A 20,219-nucleotide genomic window follows, 5' to 3' on the forward strand; every position below is an offset into this window, starting at 1 on the left:
AGGAAGGTAAAGGCTTCAATCAACAAAACAGCAGAGTCACACACAGTGTCATCAGCTCTGGTAACTGCAAAAACATGCTGTATGGTGCAAGTTTGTTTTTAGGAGGAAAATGGGCAAAGAAAGGGGAGGCAGGTTAGGTCATGATCATAAATCAGCCTGATAGAAGGCAAGGCTCTTTCTCAGGATGTTATGCCTGGGTCTACCCTGTATGTGTATATGATGTCTTCTGCAGACACCCAGCACCCACCCCTCCACACACACAGTAGAGAGATCGTGGAAGCAGCATAAGAAGGACAAGGAAGACAGAAAAAGGCCTGTCCATCAAAAGGCAGTAAATCTGGCAGATACCGGGCTGTGCGAACAGGAAAGGGGTAGAAAGCAAAAAGGAGCAAGCCCGTGGAGGTGTTTTCAGCTGGTCCAGATAACTTCCTTTCAAATCCGGATCAGGCGCAACTTTTCATCCCTGAGCCCGTCTTTTTACAAATCACAGCGCAGAATTGGGGAACGTCTCATGGGGACCATCTCACTCGCATCTCTCCAGCATAAAATGTCAACCTCCTCCTTACAGAACGCTTTTCGTTTTAGTCATGCTCTCATCACAGGCGTGGATGATAGAAGCCAGGAGGGGGGATATCCCTGGCCCTCCACAGGCCACCCAGGCATACAGAGGCACTTCACCAGGCACAGAGGGGAGAGGCCTGCTTTGAAATTGCCTAAGGAATTGGGAAACCATGGTGGCATGGAATGTAAGAACCCAAAGAAGGGCATGGCCTCAAAAAAAAAAAGTGGCTTAAGTGTGATCCTAAAGAAAATAGTTAGCATAGCTCCAAGAACTATATTGACACACCTTAGCTACTCTTGGGGCTCAGCTTGTGACTTCTTCATGGACATGGGACAGCACAGGGAGCTGAATTAAAACCACACTCTCTGTCTACAACCTACCATCTGCAGGCTGAAACCAGATCTGAATACATACAGGTTCTGATTCGGGGGCGTGGGGGGCGCTCACGCAGTAACTGCATCTTTGCCTTCTAACAGACTTTCTGGTGAAGCTGAGGTGCTGAACTCACTACACTGTTAGTAGCCGGACCCCAGAGGTAACAATGGCAGTAGTGTGCCTGCTATTATCACACTAGATGGGGGAATCCTGACGTCACGTGCTAAATAAGAGCTCTACCACTGAGCTATCCTTCTAGCTTCATCTGTTCTGTTTTGTTTTGTTTCTAATATTACTAGAGACCAAATATGCAGTGCGTATAGTGAGAGCACAGTCTACTACCGAGCAACACCCCAGTCCTTGAGTAGCAGGACTCCAAGTCAGAATAAACTGTTTCTTTGGCGGATAAGCGTTGATCAATGGTGTACAGGGATGAAAATTTAGCTAGTGACTACAATACAACTATGTACATAAGTAGGTAAGTGGTGAGCAAGTTAGTCCACAGAAGCCAAAGGAGCTGCCAGGGAAGTCAAATTACAGTTGTAACGTGCCTTGCAGAAGAGTGGCCAGAGCCTTCAGAATTCCCAGAGCATCTCTAGCACATCCCTGCCGCATCCCAAGACCCTTGCATCTCCCCAGTAAGGCCTTGGAAACTCACAAGTGGACCCAGCCCAGAAATCAGCTGAAAAACAGAAGGTTGCTTAACGTTTCTTTTTGAAGGAGCAGGCTGTGAAATAGAGCAACTGGATCAGGAAAACAGTAACTCCATGACCCTGAGCAGCATGCCTTAGTTTCCAGATCGTAAAATGGAGATAACACAGTAGCACCAGCTTATAGTACAATAAGATGGAACACACTAGCACATGCAAAATGATCAGCACCCACTAAGCAGTCAGTGGTAGTATTGGTTGCTAAGGTTACCATTTTAGCATATGGAGGTCCATCTCATCAACAAAACCACAAGCTCCTTGAGAGCTGACAATCCTACCTTATGGTTCCCTTGATTCCTATTGTATCAAGGCAAACATCTTGCCCATGGTGGGAACAATTAAGTCATTACTGGCTTGGGTCCACAAGAGGTTTTTAGCAGAGTTGTCAAGAGCATCCTCCCAACTGAAAACACATCACGGAACAACTCTGTTTTCTCTAATGAAAAAAATCTGCCTAGATTTTCTCCTTCTACAACTCCGTGCCACAGAAGGCACAGCCACTAATCTGACCTAGCAGATCTCTGCCCCTAAAGCCTGTGCCTATAAAAAGGCATACTGACTCTCAGCTCCTTTTATATTAACAATGGGGGACAACAAAGAATACAGAACCCTCCTCACCCCTGTCCCCTCTAAGTAACCTGGGCAACTTCCTCCAGACCTGGGACTTTGCCAGTATGTCACCTGCCATCTCAGTATATTTGAGCAATACATGAGGAAATAACATAAGTTTAATACATATTGTGATGTTCCTTGGTAGCCTTTGGTACCAAGAAAAGGTTGAGGAAAAAGAGAAGGCAGAGTCTCCTGGGTAATTGAAACTATCAGAAATTCTATTTGCTTATTTCTTTACTTATTTATCTATCTATTTACTCGCATGTTATTTCTAATTGCCTTCCAGAACAAACAGTATGAAAGCTCCCGAGCCTCTGAGAGCCTTGCTGATCCTGTAGCTATGGAATTCCCTTAAGAGCTAAAGTGGCCTGAGGTTGTCTGCCTAGGATTCACACAGTGAGCCTCTGGAGTGTGAAGAGCAGTGGAACAGCCTGCTGTTTCTCACCAAAAGTCGAAAGCTGTCTCCAGCATGTGTTCACATCGACTGTAATCTCACCTTAAGAAAAATGGGAAGGGCATTCATACAACAGAGTGTAAATCCACAAAGGCAGGAGACGCGAACTCTGAGACAGGGAAAGCCATAGATCGGAGAGAACCTGGAGTAGGACAAATATGACATGACACCATGGCCTCCACAGCCCATTAGTCCTCAGTGGGACATAGACATGCAGTGTCAGCCTTACCAACAGGTATTCCTCCTTCTCCCTCCTGCACCAAGGTCTCCCCTCAGACTCTCTGTTCTAATTCCTCTGAAGCAGCAGCAAAGCCATTTTCCTATTGTGCTATTCCTCCATCGAACAAATGATGGTGAGAAGCCCCTCAGAAGTGTGTTTAGCATTTCCTTTTAGTTGGGTCAGTTTACAGAATCAATGCCATCCTGGGACGTGTTTACACAGTGGTTCACACACATACTCAATAGTCCTGCCGGACTCACAAGTCATGGGTTAAAGCAAACTTGGAGGAGAGACTTAAGCAATTGAAAATAACATACCACTTCTTGATTGGATGGCAAGAGAGTGCATAGCAGATTTTCTTAAAGCCATACATTGCTTTGCTCTTGTAGTACAAATCATTTGCCCACTAGCTACAAGAGTCGCTCAGATACACACAATGCCTGTGCTCATTTGAGAACATTTAAATGTTCATGCCTCTGCCGTGCAGGCACAAGTCACCTAGGAGGCTCTGCTGTCCAGGAGGAAAACACCGTGAGACAGCGCACTTAGGAACCACACACATGAAGGCTATGCCAGTCACAGTGGCTTTGTTCAGCTGCATGACAGTGACAGAGCCATAGCTTGTGTTCTCAAACTGAACTCAGATGAGCTGGCAGCGCTGTGTGCTTACAGAGCATTCTCTTAGTTCTGACCTCTGGGTTAATAAATCCCTGCCTGAAACTATTCTGGCTACTTGGTCTCCGAGAAGAAGAAAGGACAAATGAAAAAAAAAAAAAAAAAAAAAAAAACTGTGATCTAAAGAGTTCATAGTTAGGGTTACATAAGGACTGAAATAATTTTTTTCAATCCCATCTTACTGAAAATCTTCATAAAATCTTTTCTTCTACTTTCCAATGAGAAATTTAAACAGAAGCAGCCAGAAAGAACTGAAATAAATTCAAATTAGAAGCTAAGAAACTTAGGAGTGCATCCCCAGGCTGCCCCCGTTTGACTCTAGGAAAAATGTCTTTCCCCATGTGTGTGCCTCACTAGGCTGCTGTCTGCACAGACAATGTCTGGAGTCTTGCTCTCTCTCTCATTATCCCAGCTGATTCTCACAGTCCACACCTGAGACTATGGACATAGAAAGAGGAAAGACTTAAGTTGTTCCAAGTGTTAATGGTGGGTTTTAGCTACCGGATCCCTTTTTCAGTCTCATTTTGTAGTTGTGTCCTTCTGTTGCCTAAAAGGCAGAATAAGCAAATTATTAGTAAGGACACCAGTTACCTAGGATTCAGGTAATTAAGGTTTCACCACAAATAACTCCATGAATGTATGTGCAACACGTGCCCAAGCGTGAGGAGTTTTTAGGCACTGTCATGGTTGTAAGGCATGTCACAAGGAAGGGAAGCATAAGGCAGGAAGGCAGAGAGCCTAGCTGGGGGAGTCCTGTGTGACACCAATGATGAAAATAACCACCAGCACTGATCAAGGACTTACAACCTAGTTGGCAGAACTCCAAACTTGTGATTCCTTTAATATGATCACTATCCTTGAGGCAAAATTACTATTGTTCCAATTTTATATATGAGGAACTTCCCAGTTCTGGTGAAGGGCTTGAAGCCAGAAGTCTGGACTCCAGATCTGGCTTTACTTCCCAACAGCTAGAGATACTGAACTCTAGTAGAGAAGAAGTTGTAGGCAGGACATTTAGCAGGATAAATTGTCTACACAGAGGCAAGGAAGAGGGAGAGGAGAGGAGAGAACTCCCTAATACCCCATACCTCTCAGCTATGGTCCCTATTGAGTAATCAGAAGAAGCCAAGCTCTGTGTGTACAAGGGACAGAATATTCCTCATCTATTCATTCAAACAAGGTGTTCTGTTCCAAGAGTTGTCATGGTGCTGGGTGACCCAGGAATGATTGAGATCCAGAGCTATCTGGAGATGCTAATGAAAGATCCGAAGGCCTCCCCTGCTAAGCGGACCTGCTGGGACTATGATGTGGAACACTGAAGAATGCTGCAGGCTAGTAGAAGGCAGGGTCAGGAGGGAGCGTGTCGAAAGAACTGCCAGGAGCGGAGGGGAATAACTGCCTCCCTGCTTACGACATGGCTTTCAGTAGCACACTGCCATACAGCACTGTTCATTTCATTAATGCTGAGAGGACAGAGTCAAAGAGGGTGAGGCCACCCATTCATGCCTCTCCTGTGATGGGCTGGTTGAGTTCAAGCCAATGATAGTCCATGCTCTTTCCAAGGGGCCAGCAAGACCATCGCACCCATGAAGGGAATCTTGCCCCAAATTACCACTGTCCTCAGGATCTATGGCCATGGCCAGATTATAAGGATTAGAGCGATAGCCAATTATACAATTATTTCAAATTATTAATGTTCATTAAAACAAAGAATGTCTAAGATAGGCCGCGGCTACAGCTCTTGTGTGTAATTATTCTATGTAAAGTAGGAGGTTTAAAAAAACATTTACTGAATGCATACTTCAAGTTCAATAAACATCTGTTGAATGAATGAGCTATAAGTTCATGAATGGAGAAAAAAATAAATTGAGCTAGGAACTATCTGTAAGTCTACATTATGTTAAATTAAAAAGATTTCAAAACCAGACATGGTAGCTCAGCTTGTATAGATGGCCCCTTCACAAACAGAAAACAGAAGAGTGGACCTCTGAGGCTCAAACTTCAGCTCTGTCCACAGCAGCTCTGTGACCTTGCTTCTGTAAAGGCTGCCTGCAGATCCTCAGCTCTGTGCACTAGCTCTAGGGCTCCCGGGCAACATCCTGTTTCTTTCTGAATTCTCCTCTTTCCATTTCCCTCTACAAGTTGTCCTGAGGAATACTTGGAGTTGAAATGTCTAAACTGACTGTGGGAGTGTGTGACACAAAGTCAGCGTTGCAGAAGTTGCCAAGGAAACACCACTATGAAAAATCCCTTATAATAATGGAGCCCACATTTGCACGCTTGACATTTCTGATATATTTGTCTTCCATTATTTCCCTGTGTTTTTCCTAGCACTGGCTTTAGATTACTAGTTCGTTAACACTGTGCCCTGAGTCTTGGCTCTCTGTTAACACAAATAAAATCTCTCTGAATTTGTGTTTACCCCTGAAAGCCTCTTGCCTTAAACATCCTACTATGTGCCTCAAGCACCCCAGTAACTACTACCAGAACGTCTCTTTTTCTACCCAACTGGAGTGAAATGGATTCTCCTAAACTAGTCTGTAACTCCCAAGGGCAGAGTCCAAAGTCCCCACCTCAGACCTGGTGGCTTCCTTGGCACTGCTGTGCCATCTGACACTATTCTTCTCCTTCACCCCAGTTCTCTCATCCACACAGAGCTGCTCACTCCCATGAGGAAGGTGTGTAAAAGGCCACCAGACTGTGAGCATCCTGTAGCTATAGCTCTTAGTTAGTCTTAATTCCCAAGCATGGGGCATGATATCTGACACTTTACCACCTAATAGAAGCTCAATGACTGTTGAACAAATGAACGAATGAGCGAATGAATGAATGAGCATGTATAATACCAAAATACTTTCATAACCTGCCCCAAATGTACAAAAAGTACCTGAATGAAAGACATAAAATGTTGGTGGCTAAGGATAGAACGTCCGATTAATGCTTTTGCTCCATGGCTTCACCTCTGATCAGGTACCTGGACTTCCAATCTAGACATAAGCCACAACTACTGACCTTGCTGTCCCACCTGGTTGTCATGGCAATGCTTCCACTTCAACATGCTTGGAAGCCTTGGCATCCAGTTGTTGTGCTGTATATTTGAGAAGAACCACTTTTCTCTGCCACTCACTTCTGAGTCATAGAGAAAACTGTTTTGGTTTGCCCTGAGTTTTATTTCCTGGCTTTCCTTTTTTTCCCTTCTTTTTAAAGTAAGATTGTCTTAGAACAGGTAGTAAACACAGGAAAGGAAGTGTGTTGTTATTTTGGGGGGCACATACTTGGCAAAGAAATATGCTCTCTGGAAGGTACAAGAGTGAGGGTGTGTGATGTGAACAGAAACCAATCTGATGAGGCCTTGGGGCTACCTGACTCCATGCCCTCAAGGGCTCAGTCATGAGATTTATGTACTTATTTGTGACATCAGGGACTCAAGCTCCTGAGCATTCAGGATGGATGGGCTCAGGATACATGTGAAGGTGTTGTCGCTGCCTCCTCCTCCTCCTCCTCCTCCTCCTCCTCCTCCTCCTCCTCCTCCTCTTCCTCCTCAGTAAATGCCAAATAAGGCATTCATTTGGCCTTTACAAGACCTGAACTGAAACAGGAAAGAGAGAGAGCCAGACCTCCTGGCATGCACATTCTGAATGAATCAGATGGCCTGCCCCAGAGGAATGAGAAAAAGTGCATAAGGACAAGGACGGAAGTGGAAGCGGGAGGTGAGAAAGGACAAAGCACTGCTGGCTACAGACAAACAGTTAGCTTTGCTCATCTGCCAAAGGTGATTACTATTTTACAGCTCTGTCTCTCACTCTTACCAACCTTTGCACTATGCTAGAAATGGCATCCAAAGGTGTCTGAGGTTTTCATTCTCATCCTTGAGGACTGAGAGAGAACATAACTCATAGAGGCCAGGCACTGAGGGCCTACCATGTCACTGGAATTTGGAAGTCTTGCCCACTGCGTTGTCTGTCTGAGATCAAACAGAGCTTTTAGGAGCCTTTTACCTCAACAAGTTTGCAGGGGGGAGGGGGGCGGAGAGAAAAGGCAACAGAATGTGTCAGGCACTGAGGCAGCAGTGTGGTGAGTAGGGCATCACCTTGTCGTTCAAAGAGGAAATCCATCTGCCTCAAGCGCCACATTAGACAACTAGATGATTCCAAAGGCTCAGGTCTAAAGCTGCAAGGCAGATGGCGAGCCTTCACCAGGCTGGTTTCAAGCACCCAGCTAGCACAAAACCCAGAGAACGCTGGGGTATTGTAAGGGAACCCTGTCAAGTGTAACTTTCTGCTTCCTGTCCATTGTGCAGTTTCAGAATCTAACGCCTTGTGATTCCTAAGTGGCTTAGTATTCCCCATAAGCTTGCTGCTTAAAGCTTATGAGGGGGAACCCAATAGACAGTGATGGGCTATTGCCCTGTGAAATAACGAAACAAGGCCAGAAGAACTACAGAAGAAGCATGGCCTTTAGGAAGAACCTTCTACACCAAAGCTCTGCACACAATTACAGAGGAGCAAAGCACAGTGTGACCCTTGCTTTGATAAAGTTTTATTGGAACACAGCCTACCAATGTGGCTGTGGATGAACTGTGATGATGTGCACATATTAGCAACAGAATTTAGGAGTTGCATTACAAACTCTATATGGCCTACGAAGCCTTAACTATTTAGCGTCTGTTCTTTTTCAGAAAAAGTTTGTCATCCACTGCCCTATGCTCACTGGTAAACCTGAAGTTTCTGAGCAGCAGCATCTAAGTTAAGGAGCTGGTTAGACATGCAGAGTCCCAGGCCTCCCCAGAAACACAGAATCCACATCCGTATCTCGGTAACGGAGTGGTACAAGAGGCGATGCCAAAAGAAGGTTAAATATGCAAAGATTTTGTTAGGTTAAAAACAACTCTGAGAGAAAAGATGGAAGGAGTTAGAAAAGGCTGGAAGAGCTACCAGCCCATGATGGTAGCCTGACCCTAGGGGAAGGAGAGAAGAAAGAAGTGGTGCAAACATGTTCTGGGAGGCCATTGATGGCACCTGAACAAGAAGCAACTGCGTTAGGTTTTCTTTTTCCCTTGTCACTTCAGGGAGGGGTGCTCTCCATACAAACATAGTTCTTGAAAATGAACCCCCTGGGCTAGATCCCTGTAAAATGCACTCTCTTCAAATCTGCATCCAGGTGCACGCCCCAGGCTGACCACCTCTGTGCACACTGAAGCTCAGGAAGCAGTGATGCGCTAAGAGAGCTCTCAGCACACTCCCCACTTCAGTGACGAAGGGCCAGACCATACATATTTTAGGCTTCTAAGGCTATACAGTCTCTGTCACAACCACTAATCTCTGTCATTTGCCACAGAGGCAGCCACAGAGAACACGTAATCAAATGAGTGTGGTGTGTCTGATCAAACTTCATCTACGAAGGCAGTGTCACCGTTGGGAATAATGTGGCTCGTAGGCCATAATATGCCAGCCTTTGATCTACCACTGTGGGACTAAACTTCCTTAAAGTAATTCAAACTTCTGCTCATGTGAGACATGTCAGAGAAGGGGTGTGCTGTGGAAGGCAGCGGGGAGCAATCTTGTGCTCAGCAGTTTCCCTCGGAGGTTCTTGAGACACTTCATAGGTAACAAAGCACAACTTGCAAGCCGTTACCCTGCATCCCCACAATAAAAGCCTCCAGTTCCAGAAAGTTCTTCTCACCCCAATTGGAATCCAGCAGTCTAAACTTCAAGTTTATTCTACAAACATGATTTATAGAATATGACCTTCTAACATTGCAGTAGGTATTTGGGTATTACAAATATAAGTTGGAGCTGTAGATAGCTTCTCGGGGATGTTCAGTTGATAGAAGTAAGAGCCATGCCTACCTGAGAAGGTAAGAAGCAATGCACTGTCCAGAAAAGCACGCGGGAAGGTCTATAGAAGCAGACTGCAGAGAGAGAGGGGAAAAAACCAAACAAAACAAAAAACAAGAGCTAACTCCACACAGATAACCAGGGAGGCTCTAGAGACCAAGGCGCCACAATGGGTTGTCAAAAAGTGGTGTTGATGGGTCAGAAACCCATCATGGCCTCTCAGACCAGACCACCTTCTCAGCACTTCTCCTCTGGAGAGTTATCGAGACTCACTGTGAAAACTCCAAAGCAAGGAGGCTAAGTCACAACCATCAGGCATGTGTTCCCGTCCCATGAACAATTCATACTTCTCCCTGTCACCAGAAAGAGCAGGGACACCCCCAGGAAACAATCATGTGCCCTCATACAAACAGCTCTGTATCAGCAGAGTCACTACAATGTCACTGAAAATGTCAGCCCTAATCCAGGAGGGGAGTGTGAGAGGGACAGGTGATTTCTCAGGGTCTGATGAGGACAAGCCCTCTGACTTGACCATTACTGTGTGTAGGGAAGCAAACAAAGGCCAGGACAGAGATCCCTGCCTTCTGGAAAAGATGCGGACACAGCTTGTTGCCTGACTGGATCTGGGGGATTAAGAGGGCCCCCTTGTTGTCTCTTTATATCTATGCCATGTGTCTTCTGTAAAACCCTGTGCTGCTGTGGTCAGAGCTCTTTACCCTAAAGCCTCACTCCGCAGATGTCACTCAACACAGAAACGCCAGCTACAGGCTCTGAACAATGACCCGGTGTCAGCAGAGTCTGGCTATCAGGAAGTCCGGAAGCCAAGTAACTGTGTACACTTTTCTATTAAGTAAGCCCAGATTTCATGAGATATCTAATAGGGTCTATGGTTCAGGAAAATAAAATAAAAGTTTTAACACCATTGCCCAATTAATTCAAAATAGTGTCACTCAAATAAAAAGAGACGAAACTTTTTAATTAAAACAAATGGATCTTTGGGGATTTTTAATCTACCATTCTTATCTTGAGACCATATTGTGAAAATAATAGCTACTTAACAGCCATTCCCATTTTATAGATTATCTAATTATATTCCTAAGGGATAAAAGCTGCACAGGCCAAATTTTGTGTTAGGCATTGTATCTATGTGACTTAGGTGAGACACTTAAAAGTAGGGCCCCTCCTTATTTGTCTTTTGTTTGGGATTTTTTTCCAACTTTATTTCAAATAGAATCAGATACATACATATATGTGTAATCAGACTTATATACATACAAATTCCCTTTAATTTTCAATTTGAGAAAAGTATAGCTCAGAAAAAAAGCTGGATAGATCACCAGGGACAATTGTCCTGTTAAGTGTCGAGAAAGATTCTATTCCAACTCTGTCTGTCCCCCAGGCTCTACACTGAGCACTCAGAGGACCCAAACATGCCTTCACGTCAAGGACAGTTCCTCAGCCATCTTTGTGTTCCTCTCAATGACTTGCCGCACTTTGCGTGGTAAGGCACTCAATAATTATTTGTTGGATGAAGAGTCCTAGGCTTGGGCTCCAAACTACCATGGACTTAATGACTCAGTGTCCTGCAGCTCAGACCTGCAGGTGGTTGGTTACTCAGCTGGGCTACTTCAGGGAACATTTGAAATCAATTATGAGTGCAGAGGAACCTGTTAAAATGTCCTCTTTTGTGTATGCTGGGATTGAGGGAAGGGAACGGAAGTTGGAATGGTAGGTAAGGCACAGATGGTTTCAGGCACTGGACCTTAAAGAGTCCACACCAGAATAGGACAGGAGACAGCTTATTTAAACACTAAATTCTAACGGCCCAACTTAATGGACTTCTGACCCCAAACTCCTAGCTTGCCACATATTCTCAAAGTGCCAGACTTTTGACTGGTTGGCTATCTTTGTGAAGAAACCCACCAACAAGCAGTCCTCTCTCTGCTGCCCTCTGCTCCCATTGTGGGAAACAGGCACCTTTGGAAGTCTACCTTTCAAAAAGCACAAAGGATGGCCAGAAGAGGCTCCCAGCACCTGAAGTTTGCAAGCCCTGCATTGCCCTCAGTCCTCAAGAAAAGCATTCTTGCAACTCATTCTGGAGTCTGACTTGTTACAGAAGAATGCAGGAACTTAGAGTGCAGGGAGAGGGTAATTCTAGCTGATTTTGTTTTCTTCACTGTTTGCTAGAACTACAAGTTAGTCACAACTCTCAAAAAAAAAAAAAAAAAAAAGCCACTTTAGCTATTACAGACAGGCCTTTCAAAAGAAAAAGAAAACTAAAAAGAGAAAAAAAAAACTTATATGAAGTGGACCCTGAGGGATGCTTACCAACAACATTTTGCAGAAGGTGATTAAATTACAGCCCAGAGGCCAGAACAGGACAGCCCTCAAGGAAATGACAGACAGTCCCCACTTCATGGTTTCCTCTTCTGTGCATGAGACAACACTGCCACCTAGTGCCCTATGTCGGAACTAGTCCCTAAGGCCCCATAGCTGTGGGTAGGGGCTTCTGCAGCCCCATTGGTGGTGACTAAATTGAGGCCTCTGCTGAGGAGAAAATCCCCTTAGCATGGTAGGTAGAGGACTAGGGAGCTGGCTTGAGTTAAGTAGGCGGAACCTGAGGTTTGAAATCTGTTGGCAGAGTGAGAGCCAAGTCTTGCAGCATGTTGGCCTACCCTCAGAGGAACAACCCAAGTGCGGCTTCTTGCTGCTGGTGTGTTCACTCCCAGCAACTTGATTCCATATGGTCACTCTGTAACTGAAGTCCCATCAGGCAAGGGAACACATACTGACCAGCTTGAGGACCCAGGCCAGTGGAAGAAAGGAAGATGGATTGTTGAGAGATGTAAAGTCACTGGAAAGAGGGTCAAGTCATGCAAAGCAGAGGCTCTTATGGCAGAGAACTTGATTTGGTAACCTCCGGATCTTTAGCCATGCCATTCACAGGTGAAATAATAAGGGCATAGACAATGAACAGCATGCTGAGCCCAAAGAATAGAGGCCTTGTAGTCAACCCCCGCCTCCTACAGGCTTTTACCCTCAATCCTGCCTGGGATAATTTGGGCCAGCACAAGTCTGAGGAAAGAGTGAATGGACCACCGCCCAGGGAGATAGGCCCTCTGCCCCCCAAACCTCATAGAAACAGACTTAAGAGAGAAGTCCCAGAATACCCCAGGAGCTACTTTGATTTGAGGAAAAAGAAACATTTAGAAACTAAACTGCTAAGAAAAGCTTTTTCTGCCCAATTGTATATACTTAGAGAGGCTGGAAGGGTTTGAGTGCGCTCTGGAAGATCTGAATGTGTGCTGTGGCAGTATGGAGACAGTTGCTGGTGATAGACAAGGCAGAAAGACATGTGGAAATGAGGGTAAGCATGCCAGAGGTGAGGCAAAGAGCGCTGGGTCTGTAGTCAAACCCTGGCATCACTGGCCTTGACCAGTGTGAGACTGAAGGACTGGAGGATAAAAGCCAGAAGTCAGGTACCGAGGTCCTGTTTTCCAGAACTGAACTGTAATGACCCCAGGCAATAGTCCTCCAGGGCCTCCCACATATATTCCTTTTGGATTTTCCTCTCAGTCTTCACAGCCAGGGAACTGATCCCAGGTCTGTGTTGCTACTGCAGGAGGAAGCAAAGTCGGATCTGCCGGCCTTAATCTAGACTGCAAGCACGCAGTCTCCCTGGCAGATGGGCACTAGGAAGCCAGACTAGGCAGCAAGAAGATGTCATCTGGGGAAACTCTGAGGCTGCCAACTCCAAGCAGATAATCGTCTCATTATTTCTTCCATTTTGGCCCTAGAAGAAGGATTTCCTTCTCCTCGTTCTCTGCCCCCACCTAGCTTACAGCCTGGCCCCTTCTCTCATCCCCTCTCCCACCCAAAACTAAAATAAAGCAAAGCCACATGACTGGAGAGTGCTCAGTGTCTGGGAATCCCAGATTCCAAATAAGAAATAGCAGCCAAAGAGGGGAGACACAGTGTCCACAAGGATGATCCAGCGACACCCACTGGAGGAGGCTCCATCCCTCCAGATTTGTCTGCCTAGTCTGCAACTTATTTGGATGCACTCAGAAACCTGAGTGGTTTTTGTTTTTTTGTTTTATTTTGTTTTGTTTTGTTTGTTTTTGTTGTTGTTGTTGGTTGGTTGGTTGGTTTGGTTTGGGCTTTGTTGTTGTTGTTTTGCTTTGTTTTGTTTGAGGAACTATCAAGTGATTCATGAACTCTGGCATTTTTTTTTTCCTAGCATGTCTCTGACATGCTCCTCCTTGCCTCAGTTTCTCCATCAATGTAATGGAACTGACAAACATGAATGGGTGTTTGGCTAATCCAACTTGGTGCTGTTTTTTGTTTGTTTGTTTGGTTTTTTGGTTTTTGTTTTTGTTTGTTTTTTTTTTTTTTTTTTTGCTTTGCTTTTTTGTTGTTTTGTTTTGTTTTGGGACAGTATTTTGTTTGGGGGAGTCATTAGTGTATAAAGTAACTCGTCTCATTGTGACATTCTCCTGCATACATACCATTACACTCTATATTTCTCACAATTCTCCCTTGGTGGAGTGTCTAAGAGAATAATGAGACACCAAAGGATAAAATATACAGCCAAATCCTGCTGGTATCAACCTCTCCAGATAGAAAAAGACAAGTAAGGACTCAAAATTCAGCTCTTTTCTTTGTCTTCCTGGGTATCCCTCTTTAATCAAAATAAACACAGGTAGCACGCCCAAACAAATGCCTTTGACTAACAGTGCAGAGGCAGACGTGTTAAACAAGCTTTCATATTTAGGGCTAGAAGCCAGGACCCTGGCCTGTAAGTGCCCATGTCTTCCAGGAGACCTGTTGGGGTAAAGCGAAGGGGACCCATGCTATGACACAGGTGATACCTTTCTTCCTAGTTCCAGGGTGGCAGTCTCACTTCCTTGCTGTTTAGACCTAACTGGACACTGCTCACTAGTACCATCCTTGGACTGTCATCTGCTTTCAGAGGTGCCTAGCTAGTCCATGTTAGACTATGAGAAGCTATGTGGCTCTCCTTCCTCCTTGTCAAAAAAATCCAAGTCCGCTCCCTTTAAAAAGGGAGAAGAGTTAAGCTGAGGTCTCCTAAGGTGTAAGCACAATGTATAGAACACCAAGAGATGGATAGTGGCAATGCCCTGGGTAGGTGGTAATGTCATCTTGATGGTGTCTAGGGTACTTCTGCTCTGATAAATAACCCCACACCCACACACCCCCTCTGGCCAAGCTTTCCTAGCCTTAGCCTGTTCCTCATTTTTTTCCCCTCTGTTCTACTCATGACAGAAATGGAGGCAGCCACACACCACTACCACCACCACCACCACCACCACCCCGGGACCTGAGAAAGCCCAGTAGTAGAGGACATTACCTGCAATGGTGGCTGGGTTGTTCTGTCCTCCCTCTGGTCTCACCCAGACTTCCACTGTGAACGCCTCCCGGGGAATCTCAGCCAGCACTTCTGGACGGAGCAGCAGCCGCTCCCTCTTCCCAGAGAAGTACAGTACAGGCAATCCTCCTTGAGGGTTAAAGGTCTCTGCTCTCCAGCCAGAGACCCCTCCACCATTTTGGATGGTGGCCGCCAACGAACTGTCACTATCTCGGTGCTTACGGGATTTCTTAGGCCAAAGCTGGGAATCTTGAGGGGTATCCCGGGAGTCTCTGGTCACTTCTGCCTGCCTCTTCTGCATTTGGTGAGGAAGCCTAGAACTGGCCTCACCATTCCTCTGGGTCTCGGCTGTGGGTCCATTCTGGTACGCAAAGGTGGCAAGGGTGGAGGCAGCAGTTTCTGAGCTTCCCCGAGTAGCAGGCTCACCTAGAGCCTGCTTGCATCCTCCCTTGCCAAGATAAGTGTCATCATCTCTAGGCAGCTCCGATTGCCCAATAGGACCATCCCCTACCCACGGGGCAGCTGGCTGCTCAGACGCCCTCCTCACTCCTGCTGGGTTTTCAGTCAGGTCTTGGGAAACACCACTCGGAGCCTCTGTCACTGTGCTTTGTTGGCTCCATGCTACATTCTGGGTTTGCTGCTTCCACACAAGGTAGGAGTTCAGGTAGCTTTTGGCTCCGCTTGGGTAGACCCCAAAGAGATGATGTTGGGGAGCAGTTCTCGGTCTTCGAACCTTGTTCCCCAGCCAACACTGTTCTCTTTCCAACCGCACCCGATTCAGATGTTTCTTCTGGGCCAGGAATTTCTTACGTGTCGAGCCCAGCTCTGAGTCGGTGGCACTGATTGCCCACCCAGCCAGGACCACCAGGCTTATTCTCAGGATCTTCCAAAACATCCTATCTCCCTCAGCTCTAGTTCCTTAGAACTAGAAATCAGTTTCTGGGTACCACACAAGAATGATGGGAAGGTGAGGAAAAGGCAACCACCAACAATGGATTTGAAGTCACCAGCGAAACTGATTCACAAACTAAACTTTCTCGAGTAGCCTCAAAGGAATGCCTCTCCTGACTATCTGTCCTGGGGATTCAGTCAGCCCCTGTGGCTTCTGTCACTCCTGCAGCCTGGTCCTTCTCACCTTGGCCTCCCTTCTTGCTTGCTTAATTTCTTCTTACTTTAAACTCCCTCCCCCCACAGGTAACTCCTCTCCTCACTGATACTAGAACAGTGTGTATAATGTAAGGCAAATTCCCTCAGATACACACCACCCTAGCTGGTCATTCGAAACAGTCTTATTCTCTGATGTTCACTTTCACCTCCCCTTCTTTCTATAGGAGTTAGATTCTCTCTTTAGAGCCTATCACCCACAGTATATTCAACTTAAATCAAATTAGAAAAAAAAAAAAACCACCTTTGGACTGAGACAGAGTTTTATGCGTAGTCTCTAAAAATGCAGAAATAATCTGGGGCAGAAAACTCGAAGCTGGTACTTAACTTTCTCTCTTCAGATGTCCTCAGCCAGATGTCCACACAGCTTCCAGCCTGCCTGGGTAGGTGAGCGTTCCCTCAGCCTGACGCTCAGTTGTTGATTATTGAAGAGTTTTCTTTCTTTCTTTCTTTCTTTTTTAATATTCCTGTCCAACTTGTTGGTATGCTGCAAGTCTCTGTAAAGTTCTCTGGCTGGCAGTCTGCTGGTCTTCTGATCAAATGAGTCTGGGAGCCCTTGCTTTCACCTTCTGGGAGCCTGGTGGGTCTCTGGAAAGATGGATAGAAAGAGCAACATGAGCCGCATATACGTCAAGGGACCTGTTCCCTCCCGTTTCTCCTGCTCCCCGTCTCTCCATCTCTTTCTTCCTGTAATTATCTTCTTGGGTGTTTTTTTTTTTTTCATTTAAAAACAATGATGATGTCAAAGCTAATAAGTTTGGTGCATCACTCCACCTACTCTCTGTCCCCTCCTTCCTCCTGAGCCCCCCTTCCCCCCACCTCTCTGAGGCACAAGGGACAGATGCTCCTCTTGGTTTTCCCAGTAAACATCTCAGGCTTTCTCTCTCAGCAGCCACAGCCTACACAATCAATAGAAAACAATCAATACTGTTTTGGAGCGTGACTTTCTGTGTGTAGCCTCTCTCTCTCTCTCTCTCTCTCTCTCTCTCTCTCTCACACACACACACACACACACACACACACACACACACAGACACACACACACAGACACACACTCACACGTTGAATGAATATGGTCAATAAACACACACTAGCCTTTTGTAGATCATTCACATCTCTTTCTTTTGATTTATCACAAGCCTTCTACATTTTTTTCTTATTTTACTCTATCATTTCAGATTTAAAAGGACAATGCCAAATTCACTTCCTATTGGACACTGGAGGAAAGGAGAAATCAATTACCCTGCCTGCCGTGAGAAGCATTAAATGGTAGTGCCATGTACTTCTAGCACATAGACGTTCTTTTTCTCTCAGAAGTTTCTCAGTCTAAAGTTAGTAAAAGTCACCATATGCTGAGTGAACAAATAAATACACAAGGTGCTCAAAATAAGTAACTTACACAAATGAACAGCTAGATTGCAGCAGATATTTTTTAATTGATTTGAAATGAATGGGTAAGATGGGGGAGGCGAATACTGTGAGTTTAACCTCTGCTTTGTTTTCCTAGGTGCTCAATGTCAGCCTTCTCAAAGGATTCGTATCCCTTACAGGAACATGCTTGTATATAGACCGCATGGACACATGCAGAGAATGCAGGCATGCTTGTCTACAGGTAGCATAAAACAGGTGCAAATATGTATGGAATCCTTTCAAGAAAAAAAAAATCACTTACACTTTTAAAATCACTCTGTTTCTGCTACTTATAACTAATTCACACAGCCCACATGTTCTGGAGTAAGATCATGGTCCTTCCTCCAGCCTGTGTCTCCTCATCTTTCTCCCAGCTGATAACTGACTTAACTCCTATAAAAATGCTGAGTCCTGCGTGCCCCATCCCACAAGCACCCTGTTTCCCCACGTAGCATAGAATAGAGCCTCAAAGCAAACCCCCCACAGAAGCCCTCGATTCAGGCACGTGGATGTTGCTGAGCAGATACCCCTAGGTCTTCGTCTCTCTGTTTTCTTTTATCACTTCCCTAAGCTCCCTTCACTTTTCTGACTCAGTTTTGGCCCCCTGAAGCAGATCAAGAATAGAATTTGAGACTGGGGACAGGGATAGAGAAAGCCAGAACAGCAGAGGAGAAGAGGGGCGAGGGAGGAAGCCAGGGAGGAAAGAGGGAGAAAGGGAGGAAGGGAGGGAGAGAGAGAGAGAGAGAGAGAGAGAGAGAGAGAGAGAGAGAGAGAATGAGGAAGAGATGGCTCAGCTTCAGAAAAAAGAAGATACTCAGATATGAGAAGTCAACCCCTCCCCTTGCCCCTTGCCCCTTGCCCCCTTGCCACCCCAAAGACCCTCAGAAAAACATCTCCTACCATTCATTTGAGGAAGGGGGGATAGCACGTCAGGGAAGGGTTCCGCCTGTTTTTCTCCCCCTGTATGTGTGGGTGATCTTGCATCCCCTATAGGTCTCTCCTGGCTCTCAGCTGCTAGTAATCCATTCATAAGGTTTCAAGAAGCAACACAAAACTCAGGCTTCCAGTTTAGTTTCTCTCTCTCTCCCCCCCTTCATTCCTTTGCTCACCACTCTCCTTCAGCTCTTGGCAGTCCAAAGTTTAAAAAAAAAATGTTGAACCATTTCTGTGTTTTCCTCCTGTTGTAACTTGGGCTGTGACATCATAACCCTGCCCACCCACACCCCACCTCTCTCTCTTTCCACCCCCCTCTTCAGCCCCATGCCCCCAAACACTCCCCCTCAACCCACAGAGAAGAAGGTCTCCTGTCAGTTCCAATGTGTGAAAACACAAAGCTCCTGGAAGGTGCCCCCTCCTTCCCCTCGGTGCCCCTCCTGCCTCCCTCTCCTTCCCTGCCTTACCCACCGCTCAGCCCGGCTCTCCAGGCTTTTAACAATGATCCCATCTGTTTGACATGTGCGGAAAGGTGGGCTGGATTCAAATAATCTGTCAAGTGAATCGGATCAAAAACACAGCAACCCCCCTCCTCAATTCCATCACACACACACACACACACACACACACACACACACACACACACACACACATGCCCCAAGCCGGAGCAAAAGTGTGAGAGAAGTCAGACTTACATAGCACCCACCCTTGATGCCAGGGAGACAGACACCAAACATGCCAAGGGAAAGACCAAATTTATACATATATAAATTCTGTTGCTTATTTGTTTATGAGAGACACCCACACCCCAGTTCCTCAACCACTCTCCCTCAAACCCTGCCACTCCGCAAAGTGCACAGATTTGAAAGCTGGTAGAATCTGTTTTGAAATCTCCAACGAGAGGGTTTTCCCCCCTTTTTTTTTTCACTCCAAAGCACTATCTGTGGCGATCAGACTCAAGCAGGGTTGCCAGCAAATGCAGGAGGCCCCTTCTAGGGTACAGGCTTTCAAACCAGCGAGGCTAGAGGGAATGAATTTAAGGACACACAGCAGGAGCTGGCTGAATTCATTTTATTTTGACGGGGTAGTTGGGGGAGGAATATCATTTCTGAAATGCCCAAGGAGTGAAGGGAGAGGATATGGATTTCTTAAACAGCTTCTAGCAAGAGGAGCGGTGTCTTGGTCTGCAGGTAAATCCAGAGGGCAAGGAACTGGAGCTGTATGAAGGAGGACCAGAGCAGAGAAGGAGAGCAGGGAAGGCGGGAGAAAGGGAAGAGAGAGGAACAGAGGAAGAGTGGATGAAGAGAGGAAGGAGAGGGGGTGAAAGGCTGACAGAGGGCCAGGGGACAGAGGGAAGGAGGGAGAGAGGAAAGCAAGGGGAAAGGGGAAGGGAGGAAGGTGAGGAGGAGGAGGCATAGAAGGAGAAAGGAGTGACATGGAAGAGGGAGGGCAGGAGGGTTGGAAAAGGAGGAAACTGGGAGAATGAAGTGCTGAGGGAGAGAAGTGGGGAAGACAAGAGGGGGGTGGATGAAGCAAGGAAGGAGCAGGGAAGGAGGGGTGGGAGTACGTGAACTCTGGAGAGCAGAAAGGCAGCTAGATCTATGCTGGGTAAACACAGCAGGATCACAGAGGCAGGTGGAAAGGCCACTGGGAGCCGGGGCTGAGAAAACAAAGGACATACAGTGGAGGGACTGTCTCGGGGACAGGGCACGGTTTTAAAAACCAGAGTCCAGCACTGTCTCTGTATAGCCTCCCTCTTTCCCTGCCCCTGCTGCTAGTAATCTCCTCTTTTACCACCTGCCTCACCTTCTGCCCTTCACCTTCGTAGTCCTAGCCTGCCATCTCCCTAGAAAATTCATGAAGAAAATTCTAACACCC

At 46.1% G+C, this 20,219-nt stretch overlaps 1 protein-coding gene across 1 annotated transcript in view; it reads right to left on the minus strand.

Moving 5' to 3' along the window:
- Nucleotides 1-15,729, minus strand: part of Pappa2 (pappalysin 2) — a 198,475-nt gene extending 182,746 nt beyond the window's left edge. The window contains exon 1 of the mRNA XM_051148331.1: nt 14,817-15,729. Coding sequence (XP_051004288.1) covers nt 14,817-15,729 — 913 coding nt within the window. The remainder of the gene's footprint in view (nt 1-14,816) is intronic.
- Nucleotides 15,730-20,219: the final 4,490 nt, after the last annotated feature.

Source organism: Acomys russatus, chromosome 6, assembly GCF_903995435.1.
Source record: "Acomys russatus chromosome 6, mAcoRus1.1, whole genome shotgun sequence".
Lineage (NCBI taxonomy): Eukaryota > Metazoa > Chordata > Mammalia > Rodentia > Muridae > Acomys > Acomys russatus.